The 19,719-nt window shown below is 41.8% G+C and overlaps 2 protein-coding genes across 5 annotated transcripts in view; both read right to left on the bottom strand.

The window, feature by feature from the left end:
* Nucleotides 1-3,556, bottom strand: part of xgb (x globin) — an 8,425-nt gene extending 4,869 nt beyond the window's left edge. Inside the window, exons 1-3 of the mRNA XM_005742788.2 lie at nt 3,519-3,556; nt 3,241-3,411; nt 142-249 (exon numbers count right to left, since the gene is read on the bottom strand). Coding sequence (XP_005742845.1) covers nt 142-249; nt 3,241-3,410 — 278 coding nt within the window. The 5' untranslated portion in view covers nt 3,411; nt 3,519-3,556. The remainder of the gene's footprint in view (nt 1-141; nt 250-3,240; nt 3,412-3,518) is intronic.
* A 1,021-nt stretch (nt 3,557-4,577) lies between these two features.
* Nucleotides 4,578-19,719, bottom strand: part of LOC102209959 (pleckstrin homology domain-containing family G member 3-like) — a 30,175-nt gene continuing 15,033 nt past the window's right edge. For 3 of the 4 annotated variants that reach the window (XM_005742791.1, XM_005742790.1, XM_005742792.1), the window contains 17 exons: nt 18,034-18,572; nt 15,537-15,637; nt 13,983-14,052; nt 13,849-13,895; nt 13,417-13,567; nt 13,035-13,166; nt 11,949-12,131; nt 11,580-11,672; nt 11,381-11,467; nt 11,264-11,294; nt 11,030-11,131; nt 10,879-10,911; nt 10,072-10,082; nt 9,437-9,724; nt 8,515-8,613; nt 5,806-7,249; nt 4,578-5,694 (listed from right to left, as the gene is read on the bottom strand). In XM_005742791.1, the coding sequence (XP_005742848.1) occupies nt 5,045-5,694; nt 5,806-7,249; nt 8,515-8,613; nt 9,437-9,724; nt 10,072-10,082; nt 10,879-10,911; nt 11,030-11,131; nt 11,264-11,294; nt 11,381-11,467; nt 11,580-11,672; nt 11,949-12,131; nt 13,035-13,166; nt 13,417-13,567; nt 13,849-13,895; nt 13,983-14,052; nt 15,537-15,637; nt 18,034-18,486 (3,975 nt within the window). In that variant the 5' untranslated portion in view covers nt 18,487-18,572 and the 3' untranslated portion in view covers nt 4,578-5,044. The remainder of the gene's footprint in view (nt 5,695-5,805; nt 7,250-8,514; nt 8,614-9,436; nt 9,725-10,071; nt 10,083-10,878; nt 10,912-11,029; nt 11,132-11,263; nt 11,295-11,380; nt 11,468-11,579; nt 11,673-11,948; nt 12,132-13,034; nt 13,167-13,416; nt 13,568-13,848; nt 13,896-13,982; nt 14,053-15,536; nt 15,638-18,033; nt 18,573-19,719) is intronic. The other variant, XM_005742793.1, reaches the window with a different exon arrangement.

The following is a 19,719-nucleotide window of genomic DNA, read 5'->3' on the forward strand; positions in this document are numbered from 1 at the left end:
TATAGTAGCAGTAAATTAGAGTTTATGTGAAAGATATTGTCTTCCCCTTTGGTATGTATGCTATGTTTAATTTGCTGTTTTTTCAGTGTTGTTCGAGATGCTGGTGTGTGGACGTGCTGGGATGTAGAGTCCGTGACTGACCGCAAGCCGTGCGCCCTGAGTTCTCGGCTGGTCCGCAACCTCTCCAGGTCCTCCACATCTCGGAAGAGGAAAAAGACGTCCTTGCATTCAGGATGGGTCTCAAACAACCTGTTTGCCATGACAACAAGTACAAGCAGCCATCCGTGAGCCTCTCAGAGCCACTCGTGTAACAGCCTGTCACATTCATTCCCACACCAAAACAAACCTCTCCCCCAGAGTTAAGATGATATAAACCCCAGAGTTTTAAGATGGACAGTCACACATTTATTATCCTGTTTTTGCTGTGCTGATTTCACCTCATCAGCGACGCAATTAGAGGATTTTCTCTCACCCTTGAGTCATTCTCTAAAATAGACACTTTGAATAGAGATCTGATTGTGCCTTTTGGATCTTACTCTAGTGCTGCTTATAGTCAGCGCCTTCCGGTTTTCACAGCCAACATTTGCAATCAGAAACAGGCCACGGGGGTCATGACTTTGTTAGCCTGTTAGGCCTTACACTCAATTCCACCCGTGGCTCTGGGCGAGCCGCCCTCTCAGATTCAGAGTCTCAATTAAATGAGCCACTGCTCCTTGCTTGCGTCTTCTGACTTAAACTCTCAGCCAGTTTCTCTAACCAGATATGTTTAAGCATGTTACCAACCAATCAGAGATCCTTTCAGTCTCCAGCTGAGGTAGCTGTGATTAGTCATGCTACCAGAATACACAGCTGCCTCCCATGGATGTGAGTGCTGTTGTGCTCACACTGAGATCTAAGGCTTATGGTAATTCTGTGTTTTCATCATCGTGGAAGAAAAGCATTGTGACAGGCATCTGAAATGTTGTCAGACAATCAGGGGAGGAAAATATAAGCTTAAAAAAAGAGGGTGACTGGGAGAAGCTGTTGATTTTAATTCACATAAAACTTAACGAGATAGGATAGGCATCACATTTCCACCGATATGAAACATCAGGTAATATCAGATACTCATCAAAGAAAAACTGTTTATTGTGTTTATTGTGGCTGATACCTGTGCAAACCTACAAAATGTGGGTTAAGGTAAAGTTTGATGTGCCCTGTTCTGAAGAAGACACTATTCAGAGCGTGTTAAAGCTCTGCATTACCAGAAGTAATTATGAGCTGATTATATTATCAGAGAAACAACAATAATTCTTAATTATTAGCTAACAACACAAATAGCTCTGCTTACTGTGAAAATTTGTTACCTGTAGTGCTACACAGACAACTTGGACATGTACGCTGCTGATTTCTAACTCTGGGTTAAGGATTAATGGGAAATAATAACATGTAAAATGATGATGGGTGTGGCAGTTTTGCTGTTTTGCTTTTATTCCCTGTGGCCCTTTGAAAGAAAGCAATCCTGCATTTTTAAACCTGAGATTAAAAAAAAAGGGCACATGTACAACCTTGGAAGATAAGGAGATGGCTAGAGGTGCTGGGAGAGGTGTCAGAGACTCTAATGAATGCTGCAAAACATACCCGTAACTCTCTAGCCTTTACACATGCTCACCAAAATGCCCAGAGGTCTGAGGAAGCATGCATAGCAGCATGTTTGTATGAGCTTTTAAGTACTGTTAAAGCACATCTTACTATCATGTCTCCCTGTTTCTTCCTCCAGTTTCTCTAGTCTTTATCATTTAACTGAATGCGTAGAGCTGACAAGTTAAGCAACATGTGGGTACGCCATGCGCTTTATTACCTACAGCATCACACATGAGAAACGTGCACGTAATTGTATCTTTTTCATTCAGTTCAGCTGCACAAAGTTGAAGAAACAATGCTGTGATATTTGCACAGTGTTACTGTTTTTGTGTTGTTGTTTTTTTCAGTAGCAAAGTTCATCCGCGACGAGAGAGCTGGGACACTTTCCTTCTCGCTACACATACCGAGATGCTCGCCAGCTTCACTGATGAAATTGAAGCTCTTATTTCACGACTGTCAGCACACCGGCGACACATAGACAGCTTGTTATTTTCTTCCATTGTTAATCTCTTGTGGACATGGAGTGTGCATGCAAGCATGCATAACATATGCAGACAACGTAGCACTCTGAATGGCTCAAGTGGAATTTTAATTGGCATTGCACAGACGTTGCATTCATTTCTGTGTTGTTCACAGATATGCTACTCCACCTTTGATGCACCTTACTTTGGGTAAATTTCACAGATAAAAATTCACTTGCTGAGGAGTAAAGTGAAAACACCAGTGACAAACAGGCAATTCCCATTTGTTGTTTCATTGTAACCATTGCTGTTCAATCAGGAGTTGCAGGCCATGGTGACATTTGTACCCTGGGGTGTCCCTGGCCCACGAGAGGCCCATGTATTTTCAGGCCAACACTTAAGGTCAATCCCTTTAACTCACTCCAGGCATCTTTCATTGGGCTTCTGGCCACAAATAGTCTCTCTTCACTCTAAAGACTGACAGTCTACATCACCATATCCTCTCATTTGTCTCATTTCCCTGCCAAGTGCCAAAGGGCTAAAGATGTTTTCCCGGAAGCTAGTTATCATCCTAATTGCTAAAATGAATTTGCCTGATGGCTAATGCCTTTAATTGTATAGTACTATGGGAGACCCGGAGTTCTGATAATGTTATTGTTACTATCACGTGATGACATTAGGATGTGATTTGGAGTGATATGAAGGGAGGTGCGCGGGTGTGTGTGTGTGTGTGTGTGTGTGTGTGTGTGTGGGTGGGGGGGATCTGTTCCAAGCTTCCGGGGGACACGGAGACGGGGGAGGGACTGATGGAGATAGAATTCAGGCATGTCATCATCACAGTAGCTCACCAAGATACTTTACAGAGCCCTTCCTCTGCAGGTCACAGCGTTTCATTAAGCTCTGATTGGATGATCAGACTGAAATTAATAGACATTTTTACTTCTTTTTTTTCCTTCTTCTGCGTAACAAGCAACTACAAAGTGATGCAACCCATTAATACAGTACAATACAATATCTTAAAGGACTCAGTGTGACTTCATAAAACTAAAGAATTTATTATAACACCACCCCCCATCCTTACATACCGCTTCACTAAATTAGTATTTTATTCGATTCTGAATTGCCTGAAATTCGCCAAACATCAGAAAAGTCCTACCTGACGAACATAATAATCCCAACTTTGGCTATATCGTCCCGGATAACTTTCCACGAGTCTTTAATCATCTGAATCTGGTCCTCGCTGGGATACGCGGCAGCAGCAGCATCCTCTGAAGTCTTCTCTGCAAACTCGGATTTTGCTGCGAGACCTGATATTGCGCAGCCCATTCTTCACATGAAAGACGGAAAGAAGATTTTTTTTATTTATTCTATTTTGGGGCAATGCCAATCCAGGAAGATTTTTTTTTAAAAAAAGGAAAAACGACAGTTAGATACTTCGGTGCCAGAGGAAATGTGCTGGTGGTGACATCTGGTTTCAGTGCGCGTCTGGAGCTCCGCTCCTCCGCGTCAAGTCAGTGACCAGGATGCGAGCTGTGGTTGGCTCAAAATAAATAAATAAATAAATAAACCCTCGGTGATGCGCAAATATGACAAAGGTTTGGTGGCTTTATGGAGAGGGTTTCTCTTGTGTATTTCCGGCGTAACTCGATGCGTTCATGTCCGACTTGATGGAACTTTTTTTTTTTTTAAACGAGGCGGCGCTCGGGATGACCTTTGCGGTCATTTAAAAATAATAAGAAATTAGCCAACACAAATGAACAGACTCATGAGACCACATTAACAATTATAGTTGCTACTGGCAGCTCCACCCGGATGTTATTCTAAAACATAGTTACAGTAACTATTACTGCCTCGTTGTTTGGGTGTCACACCGAGCTCAGTGCTCTACATGGAAAAGTAACAGGAAATGAGCCATTTGTTTTTCTAACTGAGGCCCTTTGCATACTCTCCTTACAGGAGTGGGCCTCCCATTTGATGATGATAATTTTTTTAGAGATATTTAAAATCAGTTCTCATATATCGAGGACAAAACTTTGTCATAGAGCTCCTCCTTTATGGCATTGGTATCATCTTTTGCTTAGAACTGTTGCTCTTTGTTTTTGAAATAGAGCATTTCCTTACACCACAACACTAAATCCTCTCAACTCTCCTTTAAATGAATTTTATTTGATGTAAATAGAAGGCTGTCTTTGAAGCCACGTCAGCCACGGTATGAATGGATCTGCAGTAACGCACATTTACCAATAACTGACAAAGACATTTCTGTTTTTATTCAAAATATGGGAAACAGAGTATGAAACAGTGCATTATTAGTATTTACAAGAGGCCAAAATTTCCCAAATATACAGTTTTATAAATAATGTTTAAGAAAATATACAACTTGCTGAGAACGCTAAAGCTCCAGTGATGTTTCACACGTTTTAGAAGCAGCTACAGTAAATGACAAAGCAAACGACTGCTAGGATCAGTTGCTAAAAACAAAAGTAACAAAAAATGGCAGCAATCTTTGGTATTTGGACACAGGCTGTGCTAATAGCAGAGCTGACATCAGTCAGAGCTTCCCTGACAGTTACACAGAAATATTGCTATACTGACTGTAGCGAGAATCACTAACATTGGGAACCAAAAACATGGATATAATAAAGTACAACCAGTTTTCCCATTTCATACAGGAGATTTTATACACATTTCTACATAGACTTTGTGCAGACATTTACCCAGTGTGTAAATATTGTAATTCATATTTTATAAGAAGACAATAGCCATTAATATGTCTCTGGTGTCACACCGTGCTGCGATCATGTCAGGGTGTCTCCGATAGTAAAAACACTGCACAGTCACAAAGTTGCATTCTTTTAAGAGAATTAACATGAAATATGGGTGTTGGGACAAGTATGAGATATTTGCCAAGATAATGTTTCAAAATTCTAATAAAAATATACGGTACATAAATCACATGTTCATGAACTTGTGCTTAAGTTCTGGAATTTCTCTCGTAAGCTTCTCACAAGTTTGCTCTCTGAGGTCTTCCCTGAACTCAGGAGATCAGACTTTGCTGCACTGTCTACGCCCTCTGGACAGAGGTTATCTCCTTCTTGTGCTTGGCTGACCTTAAGGCAGGTCCTGGCAGGTTCCTGAAGGTTCTGTACTTCATGAAGGGGTAAAGACACAGGCATATGGTCCAAAGATTTCCACCTGCACAGCAGGGGATAGAGTCGAGAGCGTTTCTGGTGTGGGGGCCAGTCTTCTACTACGGAGCCGTCACTGCGTGTGGTTTCAGATTGCTTTCGAAGTGTGTCAGGGTCTGTCACAGACCTACGAAGATCTGAGGAGCTACTGTATTTATGTTCACAGCCATTACACCTGTCCATCCCACTCAGGACTGTGCAGCTATGGGTTATTTTTGAGGAGTGGGATGCATCCGAGTATTTGGAGCGCAGCTCCTGAACATCAGGCCAATGGAAGGTCTCCATCTCCGGGCTCTGCGGGCAGGTAATTGTGCTCTGGGAGCTGGCTCCAGAGCTGGGAGTCAGGACTGGACTTGGAGAATGGAGTTCAGGGATAACTGCTTGACTGCAAGCATTCGTGGGCAATCTTAGGCTTGGTTTACCTGCATACACACAGAAAACAGACAAAGAATGCCTTTCAGGTCTCTTTGCACACAAGTCAAAGTGCTAGGGTACTTTAAAAGAAAAAGAGCAATGATTTGCATCCCATTTACCCCTTTTTCTAAGCTGCAGCTTCTCCTCGTGGACAGCAGGCATGTCCCTGAAGGCTTCCTGGTTTGCAGTTTCTCGGCTCCTCTGCCAGACAACGGGTTTGTTATTTTTAATGCGCTGGCTGTACTGACGAGCCAACTGGAACACCTTGTTCTTCATCTTTCCCATGTCTTGAAGGATCTGGTCGTCATCCATGCTTGTTCGGAAGCTAATGATCTTAGGTAGTTGACCTTGGTTGTCTTTACCGATCTCTTGAAACACCGGGGTCTCGGAGCCCTGACCAGATCCTCCTTCCACTGCTTGGCAAGTTGGGATAGGTGACAACGTGGAGAGGGTATTGGAAGCGGTGCTCATTTCAGACTCGTCTAGAACCTGAGGTGGTTGCTTATCGGTTTTAGCATCTGAAGTATCAGAGCTGTGGTGTGCCACTTCTAATAATGACTCACTAACTTTCTCCTGTGCATCCTGCTGGGCTTCCTGGCTCTGTCCCTCATTTTCCATGTCTTGCCAAACCTTGAGCATTTCTGATGAAGGCCTGAATTCCTCTTCTGTGCCTGAATTGTCTGAAATGCTGTTACAACTAGCCTGGGCCTTGACTGATCTCTGTGGTAGATAATTTCCAGTGTTTTGACTTGTTTGTAATCCAGGAAGGTCAAACACAGACCAAGATGTAGGCCTGTTCTGAGAGAGACCTTTCCTAAGAGCTGGGACGGCCCTCTCCTGAGGAGCAGGATTATCATTAAGCTGTTGGCTCAAGTTCCTGACCAGACCTGCTGGAATATAAGACAGACTCTCCCTGCGCCTGATGCTGAAGTTAGCATCTTGGTGCTCAGCGTGCTCGTAGTACTGTCGAATTTTGTGGATGAGGAGGCGATCTTGTTTGGAGAGCGTAGACCTGCGTTCCCCTTCATTCAGCCCAAGTTCACGCACAGGAACTGACCGATTAGCCTCTGAGCTAGTTTTCAGCTCTGCTGAGGAGCTGAGCAGCATTTGGGTCTGTTTCTCAAAATCCATGCAAGCTGAAGGGCTGTGGACGGCATCATCATCCACGGACTCTGAGGGGCAGACAAGTGAACCCATGTCCTCTGACATTACACTGCTCCGTCTAGATAGGCTGCCCCTGAAGTGTCCAGCTATCACACTCGCCTGGTCTAGCACAGAGGAAGGTAGGATGCTTTCGTTACCCGAAATTTCCTCCTCTTCCTCTTCTGAGAGCTCTCCATTGGTCAGTACACTCGCCTCCTCCACTTGAAGACCAGAGGAATCACTCTCTCCTTCTTCTTCCTCTCCAGTTTCCCTTGAGCTATCCTGAGGTCCTGAGGTCTCCGTTTCTTGTTCTGAGGGGGTCACAGGAGGCTCAGGGCACTGGAAGCGATCCTCTTCCAGCTGATTGCTCTCATTTACTTGAGGAAGACAGTCTAGATTGCACGGCTCCTGCATACTGACCTGAAACATGACACAAGTTTTGTTTTACAGTAAAATGACACTTTCTAATAACAAACAATCTAAGCTTAATGGTGCTATTTACAGTAATCTTAATAGTTGAATGCATAAACAACTTATGATGCATGTACAGCGCTGTGCAAAAGGTCTCTTTATATTTTGCTAGGAAAATGGAAAACGGGTGCAGCAGTTTATTGAAACGTGCAAATATACGTGGAAATATAGTATATGGCAAAAATGTCACATCTTTCTTATCATTTTTCCAGTTTTAAGTGGTTAAAGAACGGAGAAAAAAAATCCAATAGACTCCTTTGAAAATGGTCATGTACAAAGAATCGACTGAAAATAAATGAAAAAGCAGCCAATGTCCAAAGAAAGACTTCAGAAAGCCTTTAAAACAATTAGAAGAATGTCTGCCTCCTTGGAAGCAAAATATAAATCAGGGCGACTCAAGACTTTTGCACTGCACTGTAAATGACCTCATTAGGCTCAGCTGAGATGTATCACAGGGATCCATGTCTGTACAAAAATCCAAGTGTAGTTAAAAACTGCAAAGGCCATTTGCAGCTGTCTGTAATGACTCTTTACTGGATCCTGGCGAGTTCACCATTACATTGTTTGCGGCTGTACTAGTGTTCATATTGCTGATGTCACCCCAGCCTGGCATTAATCTGAATTTATTTCCAGGTGCTGCCTGCTCTTTTGGAGTGTCTGCAATTGCAAGAGGTGCAGCTTGGAGCTGTGTGGTGCAGATAAGGTTAGGAAGAATAATAACCTGCACTCTGCTTGGCTGAAGAAACCTTCCCCCCCCGCAAAGTTACCAATTATGAGAATCAGGCTTGAACTGTAACCGGCATCTAAATCCAATGTTGCCTTTCTCAGTGAGAGTGCCTACCATAGCACAACAGTACGTGTGAGGAATTTTAACTAGCGGGGCTACATATGGCATTAATATGACTCCAGGCATAATTTACATGTAGCATAGAGACTATGTTGACGGCAGAGGGCAGCTATTAAATAGGAAACCAGGTTATTTGTGTAATGTATTATTAAATACGCTCGCTCTCATTCACAGAGATATAACAATAACAGATAATAGACTGAGAGCCTCATTCAAAATATACAATGGCTAAAATAAGCTTATCAAAATGAGGACAGATGGATACTTTTTAATAGACCTAATACACATTACGTGTGGCCTCAGAGACATGTATGGAAATCGGGTTTAATAGATGTGTATAAACCGTATACTGGGCTTTATCAATTACCTGCAAGCTGCAAGTTTCTTTCAGAGCATCAGCCTCATGTTTTTCCACCTCCTCTCTTGTCAGAGTTTTCAGCTCAGCAATATCTTCGTTCTGATCATCCTGAAAAGGCAAAACATGGAATCAATCTTGTCTTTTGCTTTTTTTAAAAATGAAATGAATGAAGCCCTTATTCCTATTGAAATGATGTGCACTGTCACATTTGGGAACAATGTTGCTACAACAATTAACTTTAACAAAGGTTTTCTAATTATGAAAGTTCAAAGGGGAAATATGATTAGAAAATATGATTATCAAAGGGCAAAGCGCTTGCTCGTATAATGTTCGTTTAATCAGATGGCTACATTAACCTTTGAAGTCAAACAACATTTAAACAGAGCACACTGACTCAGTGGTTCAAATGCAAATGTAAGCATGATCTCAACATCATTCGCTTTAACATTCATCATGAAATCCAGCACCTTGTAGCAAGAGGAGGAAATGATGAAACAGGAGTGCATGCACAGTGAGAGGACACAAAAGTCTAAAGCAAAAAAACTAAACACACACAGGCAAAGACATGCACAAGGTATGACTTAAGTTTCACCCAAGTCCTCAAATTGTTCTTTATGGTCCGACTGACAGGATTTCAGTTGATGTTCTTTGATAGCAAAAATTTAACCCAATGCATTCAGTGTGGACAGTGCAATTGGTAGCAGGTGTTAGTTCCATTTATGAAGGAAGGGAAAAAAAGTGATAGGGATGAGAGCCAGCGTGGGAGAATGAGTGGCAGTGAATATTGGTAAGCTGGTGGAATGGAGCAGGAAATGGGAAACCCGTGGGTGGCTGAAACCCTCACCGTTGTGAAGTGAGTAGAAAGCAAAGACCTGGCTCTATAGTGCCAGCAGGAGATGGCTGCGAGCACTGAGCTGGCAAAGTCGGCTACCTGGTCGTCTCCCATCAGTATATCTTCCTTGTAGCTCTCCCCATCTTCCACATCCTGCTCCTCCACAGCCTTCTCTGGCTCCAGCCCCCCCTCACTGGGTAAATAGCCCTGTTTCGGGTCCCTGTCAGTAGGACTTAGCTCCTCCAGAGAGTCTCTTCTCAGCATTAGATCCTCCACACACGGGCTCTCAGCCTGGGGTTCCCCTAGACTGGAGGTCAGCGTACTGACACTAGTGGCCGGCTGAAGGGAGCATCTAGCCCCCAGCAGTGCCCCCTCACTGTCTGCGTGCTGTAGCGTGAAGGCATGGACATGTGGTTTGTTATTGCAAGGCCAGTGCTAGAGCAATGCTGTGATTGCAAAGCTGTAAATGGGATGAAATTACCATAAAGCAGCTTTAGCTTTAGGTGAGATGTGATTTATTTATGTTTTTCAAATCTAGGTTAAGTACGTTTTGTGAAGATTAGAAATCTCATTTTTATTTGATTTTCTTTTTCAGTTAGAACAAAGTTTGAACTGCTGACTCAAAAACAGATTAAACCACATCTCACCACAGCCCAGTGACCTAAATAAACCACTTTGCTACAACAGACAGAAAAGACTTATTAAATGACTGCATTTGGATTTCAGACACTCACCTTCAAAACAGCTGCGTGGAGAACAAAACCACAGAGGAGCCGAGAGATGAACAAATGAGAATGTTAACGACAATGAAAAAAAAAGTATATGCCAGTCCAACATTATGAGCCAAAATGACCTGAATACCACGTACATCTTGTATAATCAGGACAATTTCTGTCTTCACAAATGGGAACTGAGTGAGGTAGCTGTTAGACTGGCCCGGACTTAAGGGAGGCCCTGTGATTAGATAAATACTGATAAGCAGCATCTTGTTCTCAGAGTGTAAAGCCGGACATGATGCAATTAACCAGTACGTGATGACCTCCTCCCTCACCCTGATGAGAAGGTTGACATGAAAATTGCTTTTTCATTACACTGGTTCAAAAACAGATCAGGTCTGGGAGCAAAGGAGAACAAGAATAGGGAGAATTTCTCTTTGGAAATGGTCAGTCAGAATCTGTGAAGATGCACAGATCTAAGGGCTGGGCCGAATCTGACTACTGAAAAGAGTCTGTGTATAACAAAGCCTCTGACCAATGTGGCATATAATTAAATGGATTATAGTGAGGTGGAGTGGGGGTGGGAGTGAATGTGCGTCTTTGATGTGTTTTCCAGGTGTCTTTGAAAGAGAACAAAGCAGAAGTGCAATGGAGACACAAAATAATCATGGTAGGGGGCCGTGGGGCTGCTGGACCAATGAAGAGGCAGAATATGGATGAAACTCTTAACACTGGTAATGAATCTGCACCTTTTGCACCTAAACCTTACTCAGCATCCAGCAATTTAACACACACACACACACACACACACACACACACACCAACCTTTTGTGCTTCTTCTGATTTGTTTGGCTGGCTCTAAAAAGAGGATTAAAAATGGGAGAGCTTACTAAGAGTCTAACTGGTGGTTTAATGATCACAAAAACTACACAAAGACCAAAGGGTTTGTATTCAGATTTAAAATCGGTTCGTATACCTGATCTCCTTCTCCCATTTCTTCCTTCGAGATGGAAGTCATCAGGCTGGCAGGACTCCACCTTCTTCAGCTTCTCAGGGCTATACTGGTACTTCCCCAGATCTGAGCAGCAGAAGGATATGCTATTATACTCCGATTACTACAACAATCTTCTCCACACAGATGTCTTTTTTGTATATTAAACTACTGAAAACACACCCTGTCCATATTGGTTACTTTAATTGTAACACTTACAGTTTGAATTATCCAGAATGGCTTCTTTTGCCTATAAAAAGAAGGCAGCATGTTTCAGGAAAAGCTGCCTCTTCATAAGGAAAAATAAAAATCAGTGTGAGGGATGATGTTGTTTACCCTTTGTGGAACGATGGTGCTGTGATTTTCAAGTATGAGCCTCTTGATGTGATGGGCCCAGAGACGCTTCTCTTCTACAGTCTTGGCCTGGATCAACAAGCACTTGCTTTAGTCATTTACATTAATAAAGATGCACCAGATACAATCCATCCATGCATCTCTTTCTCTCCATCTATATAATGATTCTATTTTCATTTACCTGCACTGTGTGAGGCTGCTTGGGACGCTTGAAGTGGATAACACTGAAGAGCAGGGGATCCTTGGCACTGTCAAGTAGCATTAGGGTGGAGCACTGGAACCACAGAATGCAGTAATGAAGAGAAGGGCTACACCAAGTGTACTTCATTATCTCTTAATTTGCTTTCTAATTAAAAAAAATCTAATTAAAGTGGACATGAGTTATGCTCATTTCCAGGCATATATATTTTGTTACAAACAGGAGTGCTCATATTAAATATTGCAGCAGATAAATTGGTTATTTTCAACTCCACCAGACAAAACTCACCTTTCCCCCCCATTTCATTTTCAAAGTGTTTAACTTTGTTCAAATAATATAACAAAAACGTACCAAGATATGGATCTTGTAGACGTAGTGTTCTCCTCTTTTTTTGGTAATAAGGAGCATCTTTTCAAAGAGGAAGAGAGTGCGGGTGTTCTTCGCCCTTAGCACATGAAAGGTGCCCTCTAGCACAAGCTCTCCGTAGGTGGTCAGGTCAGGCCCCTTCCAGTTGATCAGAAGAGACTGGATCTCCTGAAGATCAACATGTTAGTACACACCCTTTAAGTGTATATATATGTATGTATGGAGCTGGCTGTTATTTTTAGTCCTCATACAACACCTGTACAATGGAAACACAGAGTGAACTGACTACAGGTGATGTGTGTCCACTGGGACATTTTTGCAATACTGAATTTCCCAGAGAGATTAATACAGTTTCATCTCCATCTAAATGACTGATAGGTGGTCTTCTGAGTTAGCCTCCTAAAACTGTGCAAGCACTGAGCTGCACCTGATTATTCAAATGCCTCTTGGTGGACTGTCTGCGAACAGATTTAAAACAAAAAGCAAGATGACAGTGAACTGTCAAAGTTCCTCTTACAGACTTAGTACTCCTCTTATCTTACTGAACTGTTCTCACAGTAGAAGGCATTTTTGAAAATCCCTGTGGCGAGAAAAATAGCCATGCATTTTCTAATCTAATTAAGGTGGAGGCAACCTTGATGTCTTGTAATAAATTAAAACAATCTTCTCAGAAAGCCACGGCCAGGATAGGTACAGTGAATATGAACTAGGATTCTGTGTCCAAAGGATCCATTATTTCTCATACCTTAAACCAAGGAAATCATTAGAAGCTATTGTCACTTTAAATTAAAAACAACATGAGAAAAGTATTCAAGTTGAAATCAGAAGGATGTGCCGTGGGAGATATTTTGAACACTGGCGCTCTAAAAATCGCTCATGCAAGAGATGGAAGTCACAGGAGGCAGCCTTGTTGAGAAAAGCAAATATATGAAATGAATTGATAAACGAATAAGAAGAGTTACAGAATCATTACATTTTAAAAGCACCTTCACTGAACCTGTACCGTTTATTCCACATGGCAATGACATAAATCAAACTCTTCACAAGTATTTTAAAGGAATCTCATCTGACCTGCACTCTGACAGCGTGTTCGTGCTTCCTCTTCATATCGTTGATGTACCAAGCAACCCCTGTCATGGTGTCTATGGCCTCCTGAATGACCTCGTAGCCCTCCTCGTCTGGGTCAAAGTGCTTTGCAATTTCCTTTAGCAGTGATCAAAAATAAAGATTAAAAAGAAATAAATTTCTGTTGAGGTTTGGTCAAGTTACAGTACATTCATACCTAAACATTTTTTGGACCTAGATTAATAAGTAATATAAAATTGAAGAAAGAGGTCAAGAAACATTTGTTTACAGTTTTGTTTTTGTTTTTTTAATTATTTAATCATAAATCAGACAATTTACTGAAGAAACATTTTAGTCAACCAAAATGACGCTTGAGGAGATTCTGTACCTGAAGCAGCAGGTGATATTTCAGTATCCTCTGAACTGGCTTTAGGAGGTAAGAGCCCAAAGGAAGGGAGCGCTTCAGAGCGGCCTGTCGATCCCTGAAAAACTTGGCCAAAGTTTTACTCCTCATGCAGTCGGTCAGTGCTGCCACTGAGCTGTTGGACGGCAAAGAGCGACATCCATCAATACCATTAAAGCTTGTTATATCAAAAACTAGAATTACTGCTTTGTGGGCGTTTTTGCCAACAAGCCAAGCTGCAGTTTAAACATCCACAGATTCATGTGGTTACATGATAGCAAACACCACGCTTCATGAGGCAACAGATACTTATTTACTTGACCTTTTAGTTCAAATGATAGATTCCCTTAAAGCATTCCACACCAAAAATAAAAAAAATTAAATATATGAGAAGAACATCTCGTCTTAGTTACTCACTTGGGATAGTTGGTGCAATACTGGGTGTAGATTTCAAAGTATTCGCTCTGGTGAAACACAGACCAGTCGTAAATATTACTTATGTACTTGGGGAGCTGATATCGCTTGAATTAGTGCAAGATTGTTGTGCTTACCTTATTTACAAAACACTGAGCGATAGCCACGGGATCATTTTCACACATGTCCAAAGACTCCAGCAACTCACTGAAATGCAGGAAGCAACAATATGTGATAGATGAGTGTCAATCGGGAACACTGAAACCGTATTAATTAACAACTATTAAGGAATAGGTAACCAGCAAGAACTTAATACACAATGACATGAACCTCAAGGAGTTTTTGATCTTTCTTAGAGGGGAAAAAATACCAGTAGAGGGAGCCATACACTGCTAAACAGGTGAGTGTATACATATCTGGATTGAGAACATAACACCAGTCCAAACAAAAATGTGTTTTATTCAGGTCACAAAACAAACCCTGAGTTGTAGTTGTAACTTTTACAAGCTGTAACACCAACTCAGTAAAAACATGAAATAAAATAAAGAAATACAGGCGCTTTACTGCAGTATGACTCATTTCTCTAGTGCTGAAAATGTACTTCAATGATCAATTACAATGGAAAACTGTTGGGAAAAAAAGTCATCACTAATCATCACAAGTCAAGCATGAAGTATTTTTAATGCACGCAGCACAGCGCATTTTCAAGTGCCGCAAATCTTTGACTGAAACTGACTTCAAAGGAACGTGGCAGCGTGTTCTTGGTTCAATGAGAAAAGTGTTACGATTTATTATGTGCACAGTGTCAATATTTGTTCATACCACATGATTGCTTGGTTAACAATATTTACTGCTTACAGAATGTTAAGTGCCTCAAAGAAGTACAGATTCTTGGATGAAATAAAGACTGTTTATCAGAAACTCCCAATGTCAAATAAGAGTTTATGACTTTCAGAATATTGTAAAGCTAAGCAAGAGACTGGACTACAGCAAAGTAAATAACCGTTAGAGTCGGGTTTCTTTTTTACAGTATGTGCAGTACAGCATCCAAAGTAAGCAGAATTTCTGTATATCGTTCATCCAGAAAAATAAAAGCTGGTTTCCCCCTTTTGCACATAAACATATGGCACTAGTGCTAAAGCTGATATAAGGATTTATATGATTAAAGTTAATATCACTGTTTATATATTGCGAAAGCAAAGCCCTCACAATGCAGTGCAAGTCAGGCCTCGATACAATGGCACAACATCAATTACAAATCTGTAAAATTAGACTGATTAAGATGTAATAACTACTGCAGCCTTCTTTATAATAGCTTTGGCATTACCAGGGAGGCTCCTCGCTGTGAGAGGAGAGAGGAATGTTAATGTGTGTTTTGGCGCGGTCAGCAGCGAACACTTGCTGACATAAGATGTCCAAATGTAAAGCCAGCTGCACCTCTATTTCCGCCGCTTTCGGATATTTGCAGTCGGGTCTTTACTGCTGTGCGAGCTGTTCCTTTGTTTTCCCTGCATCCGGTTTGAATGACTCAATAAAATATAAGCAGCATGTGAAGAAAAATTCATCAAGGGTCAGCCATTTTTAACTTTCATGAAATGCTCCATTATCCAATAGCATAATGAAAGTGTACAAAACATTCCTTGCACAAAATGACTGCATAAAAATACCCAAAACAGACTTGTTATATGTACCTGTTGAACTCGTAGATGTCCTCTATGTTTCCAAAAAGAGCACACACTTGTTCTGGCCGTATGGGAAGGTTGCCTATATCGATAATGTGAGCCAAGTAATCCTGAAAAAACAGTAAAGAGGGGAAGTTATATCTGAAAACTCCTTAAAATGTGGTTACATGTTTATGGTTAAGAAAGAGACATGCACTTCCAAATTCCTGCCAGCAGAGGGAACATGCATATACATTTTCCTCTCATTGCCTTCTTACATCCTCTGCACTGAGTGATGATGACATTTGTTTAGTGCAGCTGATTGCTGCAGTTTTAGGGCTATAACATTTCTTCTAATGTGTGTAAAAAGACAAGTGGGGTATCAGATCTTCCTGAGCTACAGAAGCAGGATTATTATTTCATAAATCAGTTATGAGACAGTTCAAGGATCCTTTTAAGGACTTGTTCTGTGGACCAGGGAGCAACGTGACTCTGAAAGAAGCTCTGCAGTACCCATTCTAGAAACATCAGTACAGCCTGTTCCCTCTGGACATAAAAAGTATTCAAACTAGTTAAAAATATCAAAAAGTACTAAAGCCAAACATGCCAACATCTGGCTGATTACCCTTTTTTCTGTCAATTACACACTCGTGTGGAAAGAAAACAACTCAAAACAGGCGAAGGGGAGAATTAACGATAGTCAAACACAGACATAAGCATTTACTAAATACGGAGCATACCAGTAAACAGCTTGTGCGCACACGGCAAAGCCTCGCTGATGATGTGGTGTAAATACAGACATACTTAGCAGGCTTGCTGGACAGCACAGATTAGGAGAACAGTCATCACATCACACTACTGAATGAACTGCTGCACACCACTGATGGAGAATTCCAGTGCTGCAATAGCAATGCTCACTCCGAGCCGACAGAGTGCTGTGAGATTTAATTTAGTGAATGCCATCTGTAGCTTATAGTGCTAGAAGCTGCTTTTTCTCGCTAATAGAACAGGGACGCCTACATTTAATTGCAACACTCATTGTTTGAATCGCTAATTTTCACATTTACGAATAAAATGCTGAAAGATCTTTCTGGGTGTGTTCTGGACAAGTGTTGGGAATATATCTGGCTAAGCGAAACCAGCCGGGGTCAAACAGCTGTTCTAAAAATGATCTCATGAAAGGACAGAGTGATGGCTTTAAGAGTCAGAGAGATAAATGGCAAGATAAAAAGCAAGGATGTCCATGTGTAACAGCTGCGTGTCAGTATGAGGCAAGAGCTTTGATTTAGCATGAAATGAAACAATGCCAAAAGAAGTGTTATGGGCCCGTCGAATCCAAGGCTTTGAGTAAGAATAGGATAAAAAAAAAAGTAAGTGAAGCAATACTGTAATCATGGAATGACTATTTTCCCACGCTATAGCCCGACATCTCTTTTCACATGTGTGTTATTTCTTCTGTTGGTGCAAAGATAGAGATATTTGTGTTGGCTGGGGAGGCCTGACACTTCAGACTAGGCTAGATCTTGCAGCAGAGTCTGTCTCACTGACTCTGCTCCTGTCAGCTGAAAGAGTTTAAGGTCCTGGAAGTGTTTGTCGAGAGCACGTCATTATTTAAGCTACAGCAGGGGCAGCACTCCCTCCCACAGTAAATGCAAGACGCCAGACACAGTCTGGCGCAAAGTGAGGAGGCGCTAACTGTTTTACTGCCATTCAGTGTCAGAAATGGCTCACCTGTTAAAGGCATTACAGTCCGTGCAGTGACACGGTAACACACTGCTCCTGTTTTTTGTGTTTTTCCCCACCCAGGACAAACTGAGAACTGGGGAGATTTCTGTCTGGAAGCTGTTTCCAGACTACAAAGGTAGAAAGAGTGATAAGACGTAAGTGGCCTGCTGAGTGGTAAAATCATCCCTGGCTCATTTTCCACGCTTCACATCTTTGAGATGAGGTTTCCACTATCTTTAACCAAGATCACAGAGCCCAAGATTCCTGCTGCCATGAAAGACCTGCACTGTTTCCCACTCTGACTCCACATATGAGCATACTACATAATCCCAGGCTGTAGGCTGTAAGCCTTCACTGCACTGTAAATATACAGAATAGTTTATACAAAACACTAAAACTCCACCATAAACTGTTTAACGGTCCTCCTTTCTATGAACTAGAAATCTCTAAACAAAGCCTTCAGCCGCCAGATGTCTGGCACATTTTTTGTCAACTGGCTGATTTGTTTGGAAAAGAGGAAAATCAGAATGGATCCTGTTCAAGTACCAGACCTATTTGTAGGGAACACAGTAGGCATTATTTGCTTTCAACAGCCACTGACTCAGTTGTCCGTGTTTTGGTTCCTGGCTGCTCAAATTCATCAAATCGCCACTAAAAGGTGATGCAGACATGAGGTCATAGCTGCTTGTTAATCCAAATCAAATATGAGCTTTAAGCTCAGATGATTTAGTGGCTATAATTTAAAATCGTTGGCTCAATCTGAATACTTGGCTTAAGGGGAAAAACCCTGACATCCACTCACCTCTACGATGCTGCGCAGATCCTTGACGTACATGCGCTCCGTCTCCATGATCTCCATGACAACCCGGTCCACATAGGTCAGCTTTGGGTTGGGCGCCATGGCATCCGCGACGACAGGCGAACAGGGGATGTGAAGTATTTCACCAGTCGCTTTCCTGTTGGCCGTGCCGTTGTTGTTATTCCACTGGCTGGTGATCAACCTGGCCTCCAGCTGTTCCTGCCAGCGATGTCTAGAACCTGAAAGGGTGGGACTCTGGTTCCCAGCCTGCTCTCTGGTGCCTTCAGCTGGGCTCAGCTCCAAATCTATGTCCTCTTCACTTGGAATAGGCGGTGTGGTGGAGGAAGGAAGGACTGCTGTGCTCCCGAAAAGACTGTGACTATCACGGGATGAACCAGAGGACAGGGAGGACACCAGGCTCACTGGACGTTCACCCTCTCCATCCAGTGGCTCCATGCATACCTGGTTGCAATATGGACCCAAATCGAGGCCTCCCTGGACATGGTCACTGTTGGAGAGGGGTGAGGACAACTGAGGAGATTCTGGAACAGGTGAGAGAAACATTGACATAAATTTGAGAAATTTAAAAAAGTAAAACCTATAAGCAAAAAGCAGACAATGTCAAAAATTAAAAGGGTCTTCATCTATAATGTATGCTCGATTATTATTATTTTGGTTAAGGGACATTGGAATATTTTAATGTGCAACTTTTTGCCTTTATTGATAGGATTCTAACATTTTCATGCATTTAGATGCATGGACTCTGCCCTGTAACCAACCGTTTACTACTGGCTCCTGCTTGTCTTAAAGCTCAAGCTATAATACAGTTAAATCTATGATATAGCCACAACTATGTGAAACCACTATGGTAAGTCTGTTTAGCAGTGCAGTGTAAATGCAGAGTAATTATTAGCACAAGAACAATGGCTCCATAAACATACTTCAATACACTGTAAGTGTATATGGCTTCCCCGCAATGCTCCTGCAATAGATGGCATTTTTCCATTGTAGGCGTGCACTGTTTTCTTATTTTGATAGTTTATAATCAATCTACAGAAACAAGCCTTCTGCTTCTCTTTTCTGCAGTTCAGTAACAAGTACCTGGTCTTTAGTATGCATTAGCTTGAATGTAGCTCATTATTGTAGAGCTATGCAGACACACCAGGGTAAAAAGGGAAATAAAAACAGTGATGTCACCCACAACAGCACAGGCCTTATAGGGATTCAATGCAGCTACTAATGGCTGTACAGCATCGATATTCCTCATTAGTCGTTATATTTCGCCTTCTCATACATGCAGCCATAAAAACGCTGTTTCAGTAACAGACATTCATGACAATTACCTTAGACAATATGTCACAAAACAGATCATCATAAAGGAAGTGAATAAAGAAGGATCCAACTGCATGAGTCCCATTTTTGGACAATGTTAGATAAAAGTAAATCAATGAATGTTTAAGTAACACTGAACAGACTACTATCCAAGAATCAATACATAACTCTGTTTCCACTCCCAGACTAAGACAGGAGTGGCTTACAGTAAAAGGCCTCACTCAGATCATTACTGACACGGCCCAATTACAACGCCACATATTATATGAAGAGCCCAGCCGTTTCCTCGCTCTCCGGACTACTGAAGACTGAACTTTGGAAAAACAGTGAGGGGAAAAACTCATGAGAAAAAAAAAA

This window comes from Pundamilia nyererei, unplaced genomic scaffold (genome assembly GCF_000239375.1).
Source record: "Pundamilia nyererei isolate P.nyererei 1_Seehausen unplaced genomic scaffold, PunNye1.0 scaffold00123, whole genome shotgun sequence".
Classification (NCBI taxonomy): domain Eukaryota; kingdom Metazoa; phylum Chordata; class Actinopteri; order Cichliformes; family Cichlidae; genus Pundamilia; species Pundamilia nyererei.